This window comes from Lynx rufus, unplaced genomic scaffold (genome assembly GCF_022079265.1).
Source record: "Lynx rufus isolate CCGP_SWC_20201006 ecotype Redwood Valley unplaced genomic scaffold, mLynRuf1.p SCAF_46, whole genome shotgun sequence".
NCBI lineage: Eukaryota > Metazoa > Chordata > Mammalia > Carnivora > Felidae > Lynx > Lynx rufus.
The window spans coordinates 641,980-661,591 of NW_025814863.1; the positions used below are offsets into that span (position 1 = coordinate 641,980).

At 45.2% G+C, this 19,612-nt stretch overlaps 1 protein-coding gene across 1 annotated transcript in view; it reads right to left on the reverse strand.

Moving 5' to 3' along the window:
- AFF2 (ALF transcription elongation factor 2) overlaps window positions 1-19,612 on the reverse strand; it is a 306,688-nt gene that overhangs the window by 169,428 nt on the left and 117,648 nt on the right. The window contains exon 3 of the mRNA XM_047098309.1: window positions 5,346-5,390. Coding sequence (XP_046954265.1) covers window positions 5,346-5,390 — 45 coding nt within the window. The remainder of the gene's footprint in view (window positions 1-5,345; window positions 5,391-19,612) is intronic.

A 19,612-nucleotide genomic window follows, 5' to 3' on the forward strand; every position in this document is an offset into this window, starting at 1 on the left:
CCATATTCACAAAAAAAAACAGGTTGTCAGAAAACAGACTGATTTTTATAGCACACCTAACATATACAGGGACTCCTATATTGACTCGGTTATTTGAAAGGGGCTCCTCACTCCCCGGACAGCTAAATGCTGAGTTGCTAAGTTACTGGCATTTGACATCATCTCTTCCCTGACATGTCCCACGTTTGACAGGTTCCCATGATTCCCTGGGCCAGTCACCTCGTTACTCACGTTACACTCATTTTCCCAATGACGTCTGTATAATCATTTAAAATTCACATCATACACTAGCTGCAACCCCCCCCCAGATTCCACATGAAAATATTTAAACTGCTTGACAGGCTCTAAGTGCAGCATGTGGAAGCCCACTGGATGGCTTACCTACACTGTTCACGTAATAGTTGTTATAATTAAATTTAGCATCTTTCTTCTGGGTTGGTTTGTGTTTGAGAATTTGCTCCCACACAGAGCTCACCTCACATATGCATGCTACGCATTAAGTCCATTAGTGCTTTGAATTAGCTTCAGAAAAGGTAATACTCCACATAATTTACCCAGTCAAGGGCATTTTCACCTGCTGACAAATTTACATATTTCCCAATGTCATTAGGTAAGAGCTAGTCATCAGAATAGCAGAGGGTGTGATCATTAGTTAGTTCATTTATTTGACTCCGTTGAGGTTAACATTAATTATAGTCTAAATTACATTTAGCAATTGTTGTCTTTCTTGGATGGAACACTACATTACTATTGCAAGAAACTATAATTTTAAAAGTCCACACCAGAATAGGATGGATGCCTTTTGAAACATTCTGGAAGGATTAGTATTTAAGGCAGCTATACAGAAAGTAGTGTGCATGATGCCAATTTGAACATTATTTATACATTAATTTGACAGGATATAAAATCAATTGCCTAATTATTGGTTAAATTTATCAAAGAAATTCTACTGAAAGGTGCTTGATTATGGTGCATAGTTATGATAATACAATCAAATTTCCTTTCAGACATAATTGACCAATTTTGCTCCCTGGTCCATTTCTTTCTCATTCTTAAGATGGGCTTCTTCATTTGTTTCCCCTTTCAAAGCAAAAACTAACAAGTGCTGTACACGGTCATCCTGCAATTATTTGGTCAGATCTTTCCATGCTGAAACTGTACACTTAAACACAGGCCTAATACGTGGAATTGCTGTAATTTAGAATGCTGTAAACACAGATCATGCCGTAATCCAAAGAGGTACCCGTGTCGGTGTTTACCAACCTGATCCATATGGCAGGGAGAAATCTGTAAGATGATACAGTTTATCAAATCAAGTTCCCTAAATCTTAGCTAGCAAATTCAGCATTCGTCATAAACAGTGAATTACCCTTACAGATGTTAGACTATGAAATTATCCACTACTGAAGGTACTTTGCTAGGAAACACAATCTGTTCAGCGTCAAATCTAAGAGAAGCGCTCTATCTGCGTTTGTGACTCAAGAAAGGACTTAATTGATAGTTTGTTGATATTTTTAAGTAAATTCTCGCAAGGAACAAATAAATCACGCTACTGCAAAACAAATAATCATTGAACATCCATCCTTGGCTAGCATTTAGTGCATGCTGCTCTCCTCGGCTTAACTCTTCCAGAAATGATTACTCTAGGACCCATCAAACCCCGCAGAGCCCAGAAAAGAAGCCGCTACCGCTGCCCGTATTATTACATATGAGCAGCTTAGGAGTCCCTCATATGATAGATGAATTGTAACTGCAAAACACCACCATCAGGGCCAGAGTTATTGTTCTTTTTCATTTCTGTTTGGACTCGAGGGTAGCTTGATTCTAAAGAGAAAATGGCATGCTGACGGAAGCAGGGACGCGGTCCGGGCTGTGCCGCACAGGTTGTTGCCTTTACGTTTCTGATTTATAAAATTTATAATACACAATAATATACTTGTCAAGGAGCAAAGACAAGTGAATTTATACGGCTTGTTTTGCGGGAGGAGGGTGGTTGGAGGAAAGGTGCTGTCGGCTGGTGAATTCTGGTCTGTTTGAAAAACTACATAAAATTATTTTGGCATAATTGAATTTGCACAACTTACGGAACGAGCAGAAGCTGAAATGAATCGGTGGCCGATGCCATCACCACGTTAATCACAAAGAAGCCGGGGGCTCGTGAAATCAGAATGGATTCAGGTACGTCAATAGGAACAGAATGAACGGATAGGTTCTACTCATTCCTGTTGTGCAAAATGTGACTAATAATGTAATCTTTCAGGACTGTTGTGAAAACTACATGACTTAATGTGCTCAAGTACTCTGCCTAGAAGTGGCACATTGATATGATTTTGTATTAGTGGCAGGGGGTTTTTACTGTTATTATTTTATTATTTGAAGTGCGATTTGAACATCTCAACAATGGTAGAAAGAGAGAATGAATTCCTGAGACCTGCTCCAACTACACTGGTTTGTTGATATTCTTAAAGTTGCTAGAACTAAGTCAGCCAGCATCTGGGGCAGTTTTTTTGTTTTTTTTTTTTGGTGTTTTTTTTTTTTGGTGTTTTTTTAATCCAGAGATTCTCCCCGTAGGTCTGTGATGGGGCAGTTGACAGTTTGGTGAAGTGCAAAACAAAGACCAGGTTCTATTTCTGCTTTCTGCCATACACTGGCTTCACCCTTGCTACAGATCATTTGTAACCTCTCCGGGCCTCAATTTCTCGAAATAATTAGGGCCTGCACCACGTTTCCTATAATCAAAATAAGATAATGGGGTTCAAGTGCTTTCAAAGGCAGTCATGTGCTATGGAAACCTAAGGTCATCCCATCCGGTCGAGTCAGCCCTGGAAGACCCGAGGAGGTGGCCTACAGGACAGCATAGAGCCAGGCGCACAAAGAAAGAGAAGTGGAAGGCATCGGTATAAAGGAGAGCCGAGGCCATTATCAGAGAAATGGTTAGAGGAACTTTCAAAAGAAGCCAACTGGTTCGAATTTGAAACGGCGTTTTGGAAAACGAGGCTCTAAGAAAATGCATTAGGGAAAGGTATTTCCACTGCCTGGGGACGGAGGGCCTGAGAGAGGCCAGCTGTGTTCTAGTTGGTTAATAAAAGAAGTCTGTCGGGCTACAGAGGGCAAAAAGGGGGCATCAGTGAGGTGGGGCAGTTGGGAGAGCAAACCGTGTGCACACTTTAAAGATTCTCTCACTGCAGGTGGGTGGTGGGGTGGGAGGGTGACTAATTCCCCCCCCGGTTACTACATGAAGAGATCGAAAAGCCACACAGCTAGAGAGCGATGGAACAGCTCTTCCTACTCCTGTGTCCCCTTTGTCCACACGGCTGGACCTCAGTGAGGGAGAACATGACTTTGCGCTTGGCTCAGCTTGTCTGAAAAGCGCTCAGGGTGTCGGGGAGAGGAGGAGAGAAAGAGAAAGAGAAAGAAAGAGGAAGAGAAAGAGAAAGAGAAAGAGAGAAAAAGGTGCCCCCTGAGAAGGAGGCGGATGGACAGCAAGGGGACAGAGTGTCTCAAACAAACAGGAACACGAACCTATGACAACAAAAATGGCCAGCCAGCACTCTGTTGTGCCACATAGAGTGGTCTGTACAAATTGAAGAATTAGTCATGAAATTTGGGACACGAACTTCAAAACGCTTATTTTTATTCTAAGCATGGGTGATGAAACATGCCATTCTTCAATAAAGGAAAGCCCACTCATTAATGGTGCCATTGGAAAAAAAACCGAATTCTATACAATCTAGAGCCCTTCAAAAAAAAAAAAAGGACGTTTCCCTAGATTCTCTCTCAAGAACAGAAGGACTTTTGTTACTTTCTCAAAGGGTGCTATCTTTTATGAGCTTATTAAGGCAACCTGCTTCTTTTCTTTCCACGTTTAAGCGACATTCTGTTGTTCTCTCTAAGTGGCTCCTCCAGCCTCTGCCAGGTGTTCGTTCACCCCGCTCGCCTCGCTCAGGCACCGTGTGGGCCACGCAGGCACCAGGGCCGGGCTGCGGCAAACTAGGCAGCCATGTTGAAATGAGCCCGACATTCCTTCGGGAGTGCAGAAAAGACCCCTGACTTCAGCTGGCAAAGCACGACTGCCGTAGAGACTCGAGGAAGACAGGTTGCTTGCTGTGTTACCTTTCTTTTAAGGAGGGCAAAGATTTGCCGTATCTGACCCGTGTCCGTCCAATGGAAGGAGCAAGCGTAGATTTCTCAAGAGCAGTCTCATCTCTGATGGGAGTAATAGGACTCGTGTCTTTAATAAGCCAGTGACAATGCTCTTGGGCTGAAAAGGGTGCGCAAATACCCACAACAGGTGAAATCAGGTGGTCGGTGAACGTGATGATCAACAGCTTTCTCCTCTTTATTACTCCTTCGGCTGTACCGTCACAGGGTTGGCTTGGACCACTGGGCTGCTGAGAAGGCACTTACCACGGGGAGTCTCAGGGAGAGTTGGGGGCGACATCCTCACTTTGGAAAGTGAGGAAAGGACGTGCGGAATTTTCAACGGCACACGGATTGTTGTCTTTCCTCAGCGGAAAGCCTGCGTGGTTTTCTCATGGCCACACGGATCATCATTTATCATAATAACGAGCACTTATATACCACTTGGCAGCTTATAAAGGAATCAGGGCAGGTATTATTATCCTCTTTCACAGACGAGGAACGGAGACTGAGAAAGATGAAGTTCTCTGTCCAAATCACAGAGTGACAAACAGTAGAGCCGGCCCTGGAACTCACGGTCACGACTGCAGTTCTTAGGACGCTAACAGCCAGAGACAGGAGACGCAGTTTGCGGGCTGGGCTCTGGGGTTTCCTCTGGTTTAATCATCTACTTTGGGAGGGGTCACTGCCACCTTTTGCAACTTTGTGCTGCCTCCATGCCATCCTTACGCCCACTTCCCCCCATTAGTAACATTTCCTACAACCTGCCTTCACTCCCCACTCTGGCATCTTGCCCCCTCATCGTAGGTCAGAAGCCCCATAACCATGTTCCACCCACAAAGGAGCCGGAAGCGGCAATGAAGTTGAGACTGGAGGTCCCAGAGAGCAGAACGCCCAGAGTGAGAGAAGGCTGCCTGAACAGGGAGAGTTTCCTGAAGAAGGTGGGGAGTCTCAAAAGAAAGAGCCAGAAAGGCACGAGAATGAAATAGAAGCTTGGTGAGACAACAAGACTAGCTTGGCTGGGGCTGGGGGACAGGTGACAGGGGAGAACTGAGCCAGGAGATGGGAGCAGAGGGGTCCTCAAAGTGGAAAATGAGACTTCTCCATCAGGATACCCACCCCCACCCCCGAAACAGCGAAGTAATTCGTTAAGCAGATCCATTGCTTCATTATTAAAAGGCACAGAAATAAAGGTTTAAACTCACCCGTAAGATTTCTTCAACACAGCTTGGATCGCTGGGAAGGCTTACCTAAAATAAAATAAAAAACAAACAAACAAACCTTAAGCACGATCTAGCTCTTCTCAGAGAAGCTCGTTGTACAATATTTTACAGCGCAGGAAAAACAGTAAAGAAAGCAAATACAGCTATCGATGTGGGTTTTTCCCCTAGTTAGTACAAAGCAGAAAGTATCTGCTAGTGGCCAATTTTGTTTTACTTCCACGAAGACCACAGTGGAAGGTGCAGAAAGACTGTAGAAAGGGTGACTCGTTCTGTCACTGATTTTCTGTGGGATGCTGGCCTCTCCTCCCCCGGTGCATCCAGGCTTTACTTTGCTCATCTATCCAAAGAAGGGGCTCGGCTTCCCCATCTTTAAGGCCTATCTGACCCACTGACAGAGTTTAATATATTATTCATAATTACATATTTTTAAAGATGAGGCTTATAAGAAACACCTCTATGATTAAGTTCTCTTTTAATTTCGGGGTCCAACCGGACGCCTACAATTCTTCTCCAAAACACTAAGGTTCAAACTCCCGTGTAAACCGCACGCTTGCCTTGGCACTCGGAGAGAAAGAATCTCACAAACATACAAAGCGAATCCCATGAGCCGTCTTTCCAAGCGTGACATCTTCCCGATCTCCATAATCAGTGAAAGCAAGAAGCCCGACACCAAAGTGAGACACCAGCTGTAAAGCAGTGCCTGACGGGGGACTTGGGCACAGGACAACCTCCCGGGGAAAGGTCTGCCAGGCATGACGTCACTCGTGTGAGTTACAGCACCACCCACCCCCCAACATCCCTCTCTCTTTCACACCTTCACCATTTGTCACCTTCCACTTCCCTCCAGTTCTGGCGAGGAGAACATCTGGTCGCTTTAATTCACTGCCTTGAAGGTGAAAGGTCAGCCCTGTAAAGGCGGCACTGCCACAGAGGCTGTATGTCCCGATCTCTTGCAAGGGCAGTTAAGTGATAGCCCCCTAGTTAGTCCGAAAGACTGAAGTACGAGCACACGCGTATCTGGGGAAAATGGAAAATATATGGCTCCAGTGTCCCTCGACCTTATAAAAATACATGCTATAACCATCAGTAAAGGAGCATGAAATCCCTACCGGGGGAGGCAGGCTGAGAAAGAGTCACCAATAATGAGGGGGCCGTCCGTCATCTGGGATGTTACACCTGTAACGCTGGAGGAATTATCGCCAGTGTCTCCGTTCGCCCTTACTAAAGTCCCAGTTTGGAGGGCAAATTATTCAGTTACCCTTCTCAGAATAATGCTATTCTAGTACTGGGTAGAGAGAACAGTAGAAGGAAAGACTGAAAAAGTGGGCCAGGCACACTTTCTAAAGGACCTTCGATATGGGTTTCCAACAGGGAACCACGGGTAGGTTGGCCCAGGACAGTTCATTCATTCATTCATTCATTCACGCAACACAAAGTTTTGAGGGCCAGGGACTGTGCCTCCGGGCTTATGAAAAGTAAGAGGAGAGACGGTTGCCTCCCTCATGGAGTTCGTAGACTCAGGAGGAAGGGGGATATGAGGAATCACAGAGTTAACGTACCACCGTGACTGCAGTAAGTGCCACAGACACCATCCCACAGACACTGGGTGTGCAAAATGAAAGTGTCCGTGTCCAAAGAAGTGTGGGAAATGCTGCAATCCACCCCCCGAGAGCAAATCCACCATGCAAATTAAAGGCTCTGAGACACCTGTCTAACTGGTTTAATGCAACACTTTCCCAACTTTCTTGATCATTGAATTCTTGGGTTTTTAATTTTCGTGATTGTTGTTTCCCAATCAACGATGACCACCATCCCATAGAATGAGTGCTTGTAGAACACAGACTGGGTGATGCTGGTCTAACATACTACAGGATTCCAGAGCTCAAGTGATTAATCTTAACAGCAAATACGACCTCATTCCATTGCTCAGTGCTCCAGCAACTGTATCTTCCAAGGCAATCCTTGAACTTCTAACAAATAACCTCTGACAAAGGTCAACATGATTATAGCAGAATTAGATCTTCATTATCACTGTTGCATCATATCAGTGTGTGCCATCTGGGCTCAACATGTATGTCCCTCTCTCATAAAGAGGGCTTGGCTCTCTTCCCCCCACCCCCCAATCCCCAGCCAAAAAATCCCCATAAGATTAATTTCTAAACTACAGAGAAACAAATATCAGCAATATGCAGGCAGCACAGACACTTGCCTGTGGGTCTATAAAGAGCTGGGTGGGAGTTTTGGCCCCTACCACTTGGGTAGGGCCCCTCTGAGTTCCAGTTTTCCCAACTGTACAATAAAGTAGAATAAAATAAAATCACCATAATAATAACACCGCTCCTTTCGAATCTCACAGGGTTTCTGTCGTTCTTCTTACTGCTTCATTACAAAGTCTAGTCTTCTCGTCTCTTCAAGGTAACACCTGACTCACTCTTGCCAACTGTACATATCATTCCCACACCTGGCATTATAAACATCCGTTTCCTTATGGGGGAAGTGGTGTCAACATAGAAAGAGTTGTCGACTCTGGGGCTTTGCAGCAAATCTAATAATGACTTCTTGGGGTGCCTAGCACTCAGGATTGGGAAGGACTCTACAGACAAGGGCAGTGAGAGAAGTATGCCTCCACAGCGAGTGCGCCGATTGTTTTCCTGTTTCAGAAAGTAGTGGAATCCAGCACTGGCATGGAGTCCCTAGTCCCGCAGACTCGTCTGGCCCTGTCCCACAGCTGTTGTCATCGCCGGGCAACTACATCTGAGAGGCAAATGCTTTTCCCCCTGCCCGTGCTTTTGAAATCACCAGCGAGCATTTCCTCTGCGCCTAGAATAGTGTTAGGCGTGGGGGGTTGGTGATACAAAGAGCTATGAGATTTGGCCTCTTTCTCTCGGAGTTAAACGTCTAGATGGGACGGCAAAACAAACAATTAGAGACCCACTGGGACATACATTGTAAGGTAGTCGTGACACGGGTAATGGGATCGCATTCACCGCCGACCGCCTATTCATCAGCTCTCGCATTTCTTTCTTTAGACAACAAATCCTGACTGAGCTCACACTGTGCTCAGGATGGTGCCAAGGGGGAGGGTTTGAAGACGCCGAAGACAACATAATTTCCGGCTTGCAGACTCCACGCAAATTGGGGAGACAAACATTTACACGGGGAACAGACAACATGGAACGGGAGGTCGGGCTTAGGTGTCAGGGAGAGGGGTACCTACCGGGTTCACGGACAGAGCCATGTCCGACAGGAGCTCCCAGCCGCCGAGGTCCCCGCCGTAGTCCTCACTCCACATGGGAGTGGGAGGCCAGGGATCACCTGAGGCCACTTCAGTCTCTGAGCCCCCTGCAGAGCTGCGCGCCGGGGTCACTCTGCACACTGAAGACAGCTGCACTGAGGCTGGGGCTCGGCCCCGAAATTTTGCCCAGTGCTACTCTCCCCCACTTCTCTCTCTCTCTCTCTCTCTCTCGCACACACACACACACACACACACACACACACACACACCCCACTCTCAGTACTTCTGGAGGAGTCACTCAGACAGGTGGCAAAGGAGACTAACACTAGTGGTGACAGCGGGATTAGAACTGCTCAATTCCCGAGCCACCTTCTCCTCGCTTTCAATCCACTCTTGAGTATTCAGATAGTCCACAAAGCGCAAGTTAGCCACTCAGAGCCGCAGCGTCCTTCGCGTCCCCCTCTCCGCCCCCTCCTCCCAGAGCAGACAGCAGGCTGCGCGCCGCATCGGGGGGCCTGTGCTCTCCCGCCTGGCCCCCGACGACCCTCTCATGCGGGGCACCGATGCTGTCCTCTGAGGGCCAGGCAAGGCAGGCTCACGGCGGGCAGGTGGCGAGTTGACTGAGAGCCCTCGCAAGTGCCTGCCCTCTCTGCACGTGACGGTACCGCCTGTCACCCCATGCGGCCACAGAGAGACCACGCACGCATCATCTGCCTGGTGATAAACACATATCTTAGGAGATAAGCAGGGTGCCTTTAAATCATCAAATATTCAATTAACTGCAGCAACAATAAATGAATTAATTGCATAGGATGTTTTAATCATTCTAGAATTAATCAGTTTGGGGCATACTTCTTGGCGATTAGGGTAATACAACATATCAAAAACACCCTGATTGTGGCATTGAGAGACGTAAGCAGTAGCTGGCACTAATAGAAAACACGGAGATTAATGTAAAACATTAAAAGAATAGTGATCATCACACGGTTAACCCGGGGAGCTCAATGCGTGCCTCTGAGTGCATTATAATTAAGGGATTGCGAGAGAAGCAGGGTCATTTTCTTTTCTTTTTTTTCCCCCCTAAAATCACCCTGAGGTTGTCGTCCCACAATATCTGGCAATCAAAGCCCACCGTTCCGGGCGTATTCCACCTTGACAAAGGCTTCACAAAGTACAACTCAAAAATCCCAAGCTTAATTGCCAGCGGATGCTTGGAGTCCCGCAACACCAAATACCACGCTAACGGCCCAGCCGAACAATATGCGTGACTGACAGAGATGGCGGACGCCTAACTAATTCCGTTTGTATTTTCATTAACAAATTGCCACGTTTATCCCCCGGATTGATTTATGGGACACGGCATTACTAATAAAAGGAAAAGGCAGGTTATGATATTGTACTACCAAATGAGTCTCCCGACTGTTAAAAATGTTGAATCCCCATGGCCGGTCATTTGTAAAAACAAGGGGCAGCAGCCTCAGAAGTTCTTAATTTGCATGTGCCTGGGGATCCCTTTCTCTCCCCACCTCATCCAGGGAGTCCCAGTTCTCCAATTTGGAAAACTGCAAACCCATTTCACGTCAGGATCCGTCAGTCCCTTGCTTCCTGCCTCACCTTAACCTGTCCCTACTCTAGTTGGTATTCATGAGTCTCTGATTAAACGAGAACAGTTAATATTACATAAGCTGCAGACAGAAGTCCTCAGGTAATATAACTTTCATCAAAACAAAAAAGATTTCACAACGGTTACATGGTACAGCCAGCCAGCTCATCTTCCAATTTCTTTCTAATACAGCAAAAGTCCTGGGTGTCCAAAGAGTTGGAGTTTACTTTAAAATACTGCTTCGGGCCAATTTTTAAGGGAGTCACATGGCCAAAAGACCCCACGCAAAAGAAGCTAATAGCCACCACTCCCTCTAAGAAAGGAAGGAACAAAAAGTAGAACAGGAAGATCAAAGGAATTTAATGTCCTTGCCATTTCACGCCAAGTACGAAAAATGACCCTTTGTCTAGAATCTTCCATGGAATTAGAACTAAAAAAGGAAGAGGACGCAAGCACATTGTATTTATTTGAGCAAATAAACGAGATAATTTGCTACATTTTCTGGGGGCACCAAAGGGGAGTGGAAAGAATACGGTCTTTGAAGGTGGACCGACTTGGATGTTAATCCCAGCTCTGATACTTAATTTGCTTTGTGAACTTGGGCAAGATACTTGAACTTCTCCGAGCCTCTGTTTCTCTATCTATATAAGGGAAGCAAAACGTGCATTTCTCGGACTGTTGTGAGGCTGAGCTATACCTCAGCCTGGTAGTGGGTGCGTCGTAAGCCCCCTCCCCAACTTTTATTCCGAGTTGCCGCTGAGGCCCTTGGCGAGGCGTCAGCACCTTGAGACGTGGGACCACTAAGGAGACAGTTTGGTCACCTTGTAAACTGGTCCCCATGACATCTTGTGCTTGTCACTAATTATTAAATCCTGTGGAGGGGCCCGGCGTATAAGGAGTCTCAGGCTGCTGCTCTACCTGCTGGCTCTCCCTGAAGACGGCAAAGGAGGCTGGAGATGGAACTTGAGGGGGTAAGACAACAGAGAGACGGGGGGGGCGGGGGGAGGTGGGAAGGGTGGGCGATGTGCTTCATTATGAGGACATCTCTTCACTGATTACATTAGGTATGGGCAAGGGCGGAATGCATATGCAGACAGGCCCATCATCAGCTCAGAGTACCTAATGGCAGATGGAATTTCAAGTGAAGAGTACTTAATTCACTGGGCTCTGAATAGCCATTAGCTCACTGTTCATTTATTTGGTGTAATGACTAGTTTCTATAGAAGAGTGAGCTATAAATGGGCAGCGGGCTTCTATCGTCTTAAAGAAAACTAAGGAAAAGGCACACATCTAGAAAGATTACCATAAGAAACCAAGAGCCCACCTGGAAGCGCCCCTCATTCCTCTGGTCACCTGGGCTGGCAGCGAGGTCATTCCGGCCGCTGCCACCGTTGCCGCTGTCCACGCCCACGCCTAGGCCATGTGGTCTCTGCGGCCCAGGGGGCTCCGGGGCCAGACCTCCTACTTACACATTCTCTACGCTTTGCACCTCGATTCCTTAACTGTGCTGCTCACACTTAAGATGCACGCTCCTACTTCCCTTTGCCAGCCTCCCAGTCTCTGGCCCAACCTGCTTGCCCCTTCCTGCCTGTCTGCTCTCAGTGCCTGCCTATAACCCATAGACCTTCTAGCCACGGCCCCTTCCTTTTGAGATTCCTAGCCACGCATCCCACTTCTCAGGGCCCGTGGGATACCCATTTCTGTCCTGTCTAGCGTCCTGGGGCATCGCAACCAGGAACCATTTAAAATTTAAATCCTGATTCCACCAAATCCCTACTTACTGCACTGCCATTAACGTTAGTGGCTGAATTGTGTGCAGGGCCGTAATCTCTTCCAGTAAAAGAGGATACCGTCACACTACAGATGTATGAACTGGGGTGAAGTTAGGCAACTTCTGAACTCAGTCAATAGCCATCGTGAACAAGGCCAACATGCGTGAGCTACGTCTGCCAAGAAGACATACCAACAAGCAAGTTCGCGTTTGAATTTTGTTGTTTACAGAGTAAACATTAAGGGTTTTCAGAGTTTTGGGATACTCCTAACCGCTCCGTGATCACAGCAAAGTCTCATGGTATCCAGCAATCAAACCACTGCAAAGCAGAAACCTCACTTTCAGCTGTGGTCTTATAAGGCAGTGAAAGGAAAACATACCGACAGGAAACAGTTTCATATCCAAGTTCTACCACTAATTAGCTGTGTGCTTTGGGACAGTTCACTTCATCTCTCTCCAGCCTATACGACAAAGGCATGGGATTATATCACAAGTTCCTAGTGTTTTGTATTTCACGTGACGTTACAAAAATAACAGGATTGCCGACTTTTGGCTTTGCCCTGAAAGCACATTACAAAAACAATATCCAAAAGGTAGGAAGGGCACAATCTCTGAAAAAAGGATAGCATCAAACACACTCACACATACCATTGTTCTAACAGTTTCCGTTTGGCCACGGAGCAACCTTCGTCTTGGACTGGTTGCCAGGTGAGATGATCTCTGGGGTATCCTTTGAGTTTTATAGTTGTATTCACCTCCGATTTTATTCTATTATATTACATATATTTTATTCTACATAGTAGTACACTTCTCAACATTCAATTCTCTATCTCTTATCCATGGATTATTTTCTCCATGGATCACTGATGCTAATTGTCAGATTCCAGTCACATTTTCTCTTCCCCTGTTGATGGTTGTTAAAAGCAGGGGAAGGCAAACTAAGCTTCGGACCAATCAACACAGACATAATTAAGAAGGCAACGCTTATGTAATACAGTCATATAGTACACGCAGCCCACATATCCTATCGGCCTGATCCGTGAAACCGAACCTGAAGACCATTTGCAAGAGACCATTTACAGTCTCTTTTGCTAGGGGTCCACATGACCTAAAGCATTAGCATATTATCACATGCCACGTATTGGAAAGCCAAACATGAATTCTTAGGAGGGGCTAGGGAGGCATCGGGGAAAATCAGGTAAGCACAGTGTCCCAGACCCTGGAGAAGAAAGTACTTCAAGGAGAAAGCGGTCATTGAGTAAGATAAGGATGCAGACTTGGCCATTGGGTTTGGCAAAGTCTACGTCATGGGCAACCTTGGTCAGAGCTGTTTCAGTGCATGCTGTGGGCGCAAAGCTGACTGGAATGTGTTGAGGAGGGAACGCGGGGTGGAAGGAGAGAGGGAATAATCGATTCCTCCCCTAAAAAAGGGAGCAAAGAAATGGGGGGAGAGGAAGTTGGGATGCGGGCCAGATGCTGTGCTTCCTTTGTTTTGTTTTGTTTTAAGAGGGATGATATGAAGGCATTTTATGTACCAATGAGTGGAGAGGGGGAAAGTGTTGCAAAAGAGAAAGCAGATGGCGATGAAAGCAAAGTCCCCGAGGAGGAGAGAGCGCATCAGGACCCAACTGGAGAGGATGGCCTGAAGTAGGAGCATGGACCCTTCCGGACGCTTCCTCCATTGTAACAGGAGGGAAGGCAGAGTGTCTAGATACATAAGCAGTTGGGTCGGACTGAGAAGATGGGGCCGTGTTTGACCGTATCTATTTTTCTCTATGCAGTATGTCACAAGGTCATCAGCTAAGAATGGGAGGTGGTTATTGGAAAGGCGAAGGAAAAGGAAAGGTGCGAAATAGTCGTGCTGGAGAACAGGAACGTGGATTTGCTAGGCAAGTCTAACCGCACTATCTGGCAAGGTTTCAGGGAGAGAGAGAAAGAGTTAGCTAGCTACGCGTGAAACACAGGGGATGCGGTGGGGATCCCGAGGAGTATGGAGATAACGGAAGGAGGAGGCCAGGGAGAAGGGGGGAGCCGGAGGCCAAGTAGCTCCGGTGATTTAGGAGGAGGTGACACTCTTCTGCCCACTATGAGTACTGCCCTTTCCAACACTGATTAGCTAATTACCCACAGTTCATGGTTCTCCAACTGCTCTAATCTGCGAGAGGCTCTGTTCTGCATGAAACAAGCAGAGAGCCCAGGAGCAGGAGTAATGATTTTCTGGGACCCCACAGTGGTGAAGCCCATAATATAACCCAGAAGGCCAGATGAAATTAAGCCCAGGGCCAAATATGGCCACGGGGTTTGAGGATCTCCTCTCTGGGGCTAAATGAATTCAACTCTGTCTCGAGGGAAGCAGAGCACTCGATTAACCCATAGCCTCCTGAGAGAGATCATTCCCATAGAACACTGGAAAGGAGTTTCCAAATTGGTTAAAGATGAGCTATTTTAAATTAGGAAAATATTTTTTATTTAAGCAAACGCTTTCCACGTTTACCATGTGATCGTTGGCGTGAAACGTTTTAAAACATGATTATCTTTTATAATACACCTGGATTGACAAGGACCCCCCTCTTTGGGGCAAAAAATGAAGTAGGGGCTCAGGTTTTTCTCGCAGCTTCTGAAGACATTGCCACAGGCATCTTATGGGGTCTTCAATTAAGTGCTGTAACCCCATTTACAGAAGGACCTCTTAAATACCTATCTTGGGCTCATGTTTTTTCGAAAAACTTTTGGAAGATGAAGGTCTCTCCTTGACACTCACAATCCCTTGCCCTAAAGAAACCACTTCAGTGGTCTTCTAAACTACATAGCTAATGATTCAAATGTCTGCTCTCAAATGAGAAACCCAGATTTCAGTGTGATTTTCCTCTAGTGAAATTTTCCTTAAAGCAACATCAGCACAGCCGAGTTTACAAGCCGTCCCCGTACATGTGCTCAATAAAAATGTGGCAACAGAATACACTTGATAGAAAGTGGCTCCACTTTCAGACTAACCTCTAATGAACTCGGTGCCTTCTTGACTCTCTAACGCCTGCACTTGGGATTGTCTTAATTGCCAGCGGATGACGCCGTCATTCCACAGAGAAAGTTAGAGCCGCTCTTCTCTCCGACAGTGATGATCCCGGAGTACAAACCGCGCGCCTGGGAGCTGAGGCCTCGCCAGCTCCCCTATTATTTATAACTCTAATTAAAACACTTTTATCTATTAATGCCAAGTGACACTGCTAAATATATTCAGGGAAGTTTGCGTTTTTTTCCCCATACTTCTGAAATCTCTTAGATCTGCGCCCGCTTACATGTGGTTTCACTGCTCGCTAAAATGAAATAGCTAAGAATAACTCACTTCCATTAGATTTATAAATCTCATTAATTAATTCTACATCTCCAATGGTGTAGAGACCAAACTCAAACGCAAGATCTAATTAAAGAGAAGTAAAAAAAAAATGTTAAGAAACAACATTGAGATTGAAACACAGAAGTAACTGTTTAGCCCCAAATTAATGAGGCGTTATGCTAAGCAAGCATGTCCATTAATCCCTAATGAGGATTTTAAACACATTAAAACTTCCTAATACAAAATGTTTGCCTTCCTTTTATCCAATAACAAATAAGCCAATAATTTTCTGGCTCTAAATGACACTATTAACTGTCACGGCATGTTTTATTTGACAAACCCTCCATTCAAATACTGTAAAACCAATTAATTTGCCTGCTGTGAAATGTGTTTCTTGATAGCTTTTATGTGATTTTTTTTTCTTCTCAAAGAAATGTAAATAGGAGGTCAATGTAGGTGCCTGATTTTGCTTTAAAAAATATGCCGCAGTAGCTATAGGTTGCCTACTCTGTTTGCAATTCAAATGAATTGAAAGACAACCTCCATTTTCAGGTCACAATTGCAAATTGGTCTCCCGATAAGCAAACTGTGTCAGAGTAATAGTTTGATTACCACGAAGATGGTCTCCTATTTGAGAACAGAGAGTTGGCAAAATCACCACGCTGTTTGATTATAGATAACGATCCGCGATCGTGGCCCTTCCCCCAAATGCACCTGCACGTGCGTCCGGGAAACTGCTCTCTAAAACTGGAGTTTACTCCTGATGCCTTTCTTTGAAAACACCATGACTGGTTACACTTTTTTGTTGGCAGCAAAATCAATACAACAAATACAAGAAGCTCCTGTTTCTTAAACTTCCCCTGGGCCTTACTTAGTATCTCCAGTTAGCTTGAGAGATGGCCCCAAGGCCCCATCTTCCCAGCATTTATGGGACACTCTGAAACATTTGGCTCATGGAAGGGCATGGCACTTTTCCAGAAAATCACTCTGTGAACACAGACCCTTGACACGGCGTCATAAAGTAAGGGTCGGTGGCATTAAGTGTGGGCCTGCTCCGTGGCGCATCGTGAGCCCATCGCCTTAATACGCCGAACACCAAAGAGGAAGTGATGCATGATGTACCACGGTTTATGGAGCCTGACAGTTTATGCCAATTAACGTGGACGGCATATGCATGGCACCAATGATCTTAGCTTGTCTCACATGTGCGTGAAAACCAGGAACTGGTTATTTCTTAGCTGTGAAAGTATGCAGGATAAACAGACACCTGGCAGCTATTTATAATTCCAGGTACAATTACCACACATGACTGACACGAATAAAATACACTCAGGGAAATAACCACACTTACCCCTGTTCATGCTAAGAAAACGGTCTCCCCACCAAAAAAAAAAAAGAAAGAAAGAAAGAAAGAAAGAAAGAAAGAAAGAAAGAAAGAAAGGAAGGAAGGAAGGAAGGACTAAATGTCCTCAGGGGGCATATCCACTAGGTGAGCATACAGGACCTACATGCCTAAAATGAGTAACAACAGTGGCGATTAGCACACATTTTCTGATCCCTGAATCAGGCACACGGGCGCGAGGATTTTTCTTTGGGTGAGTATGAGAGCCAGTTTGGGTGGCATGCCTCAGATGACCAAATATGCGAACTTCCAGAACATCTTATACAGGGAGAATGAAGGTGATTATTTCACATCGGGACTATCCTAGAAATCCCAGACTGTGTGCCAAAGCTGCTTTTCAAAAGATAGATGTGGGGCACCTGGCTGGCTCACCTGGTGGAGCACGCAACACTTGATCTCAGGGTTTTAAGTTCGAGCCCTACATTGGCTGCGGAGATCACTTAAAAAGAAAATCTCTAAAAAATAATAAAAAGACAGATGAACGGCTTTGACAATAATTTTAACGGAAAGTCAGAGAAGGGAAAACTGTCCGAGGATCTGGGGTGGTCAGGCGAGGAAATGAGACTTGACCTTAACTTTGAATAAGAGAACAGACTTGATCAGGTAGTGACTATGGCACCGTACGACTTCTGGCAAGTCACAGCTTCTCCAGATATAAAACAAAGGGGCCGGCCTAGAATCCAGTCTCTAAAGCGACTCCAAACCATGAAAACAAGTCACTCGGTCTGTGGTCCAAAGCAAATTAATTTCAAAACTTCAACTTGTGCTCATCAGCTGATCTCGAATTAGCAGAAAGTCTCCAATCTAGTGGCGCCTGGCTGGCTCAGCTGGAAGAGCATGCAACTCTTGATCTCGGGGCTGTGAGTTCGAGCCCCATATTGGGTACAGGGATTACTTAAATAAAATTAAAAAAAAACAGTATTATATTAAAAAAGAAGTCTCCAATCTAAAGTTAAGAGCTTTCAATTTCAAAGGTAGAGAGCCCACATGATCTACAGAAGTAAAATTGTCAGGCCATTCCGGAAATATTTTCAAGATGGCAACAGACACACAATATGCATTAGAACTCCAGTGGAAGCATTTAAAACGTGAACAGTTTGATTTTTATGATCAGGGAGACCACAACAACAATTAGATGTCACTTTCAAAAATAACACGCTGGCCCCAAAGCAAAGTGCGCCGATCATGTGAGATCCTCTCGTTGAGTTGGAAGTTACTGCTAAATGGTACTGAAAGTATAATCTGTACTTGGCAAAGTCAATACACTTGAAGCCAAAACATGTAGAAATGGCTCTGTTTGAAAAGATTATTTTGAAAAATCCCGTAATAGTTCCTAAACCTTCCTTTTTTAATCAAGATTTGGGAATGTACTGAGACCACCAGACATCGAGTGTGCTTGCGACCTTTTCGACTGTCAGACCGGGCAGATTTTGATCTCACGCAAATCAACCCAGAGCCTCAAAGGTGCAGTGCCGGAGCATGAATCCATTTCGCTAGACAGTCATTGAAATTATAATTCAAAGTTCAACTTACTTTCGCATTTTCCACTGCAATACTTTTGGCAGCCCAGGGCAGAAAGTCGAAACCTGGTTTCCAATGGAGACCACTTCTAGTGGTTTCTAAATGTTGGCAGCAAGAATTCCTTCTTGTCAAAGAGATCAGCAGTCACTGGCTTTCATTAATTTACTTTCAATGACTGCTGCTCACTCCGAGGAAGCCTTTCTTTACCTAAGGATGTTGACCTGCTGTTGGACCCCATCAGAAGCAGACACGAAGAGACACTGATATATTAGGAGATGGGGAGATCCCTCCAGTGGCCTCCACAGAACCCACAACTTCCATTTATTCTCACTGACGCCACGAGCACAAAAAACAAGATTTGTGGTGAAGACGTATAGCTGGAATCTATAAAAGCTCCCAACTCAAGATAAATAAACTCACCGATATATATTACGCCATAAAGTGTTATTTGACGATACTTGGAATCGGTTTTAAGGGCATCCTTCATTCAAATGGATTACCATAAAGAAGAGGGACTTTTTAAATCTAAAATAACATACCAACGTAAACGATGCAATTACTGATACTTAGTGTGCATTTAGTTGTGCACCCAACAGGCTCTGGGCTGAGGGCATACTATAAATAAAAATTTATTGTGATCCCACTAATCCTGAAATTATCTAGCTTCGCACTTAGGTACACCTATAAAATCCATTTCATTAATTTCTAAATGTTTTGCCTTTGTTTTACAATTTGAGCTCAAAAGGCAAGCATGACACCTTATCAGGATGCTAGGAGCTTTATAAGTGGCCTCAAACACCTATTTTGTAATGATAAGCTTTCCAATTAGCATTTTCAAGATTGTCAGCTTCTCTTCTCTATAAATGATAATCTAACCCCAAGTGAGATCTCCTAAATCCTTAATGTGAAGATATTAACCCCTTCATTCAAAATGCTAAGAACAGCACCCTTGGGGCATATGAAAACAACAGGGAGGAGGGCATTTACAGGAGGGCGATATGAGGAATATCTTCTACCAGTACTGCTAGAAGGACCAATGTGAGCAAATAATGCCCCGGAGGTTTAGTGTCCTCGTGTACACTCGTCCCTCTGGCTTCCCTGCATCATTTCGTGCTGCTGATCTGCCAACACAGATTTACAGAGTTCCCACCAAAGCCACAGGAATTCAGGAGCCAAGTTCAGGTACCGCAATGAACGTTCCCCTCTGGGATGAGAGGAAACTTCTCTCTGTTACGGGGCAAATAATGTTTATCGCCAATTCCAAACCATCAACATAAAAGGAAAAACAACCCACTGATGGTCTAGAAAGAGACCTATGAAATGGCATGTTGAAGACTTGAGAGCAGAAGAGAGCATCTGGAAGGTACATCACCTGTACAATCA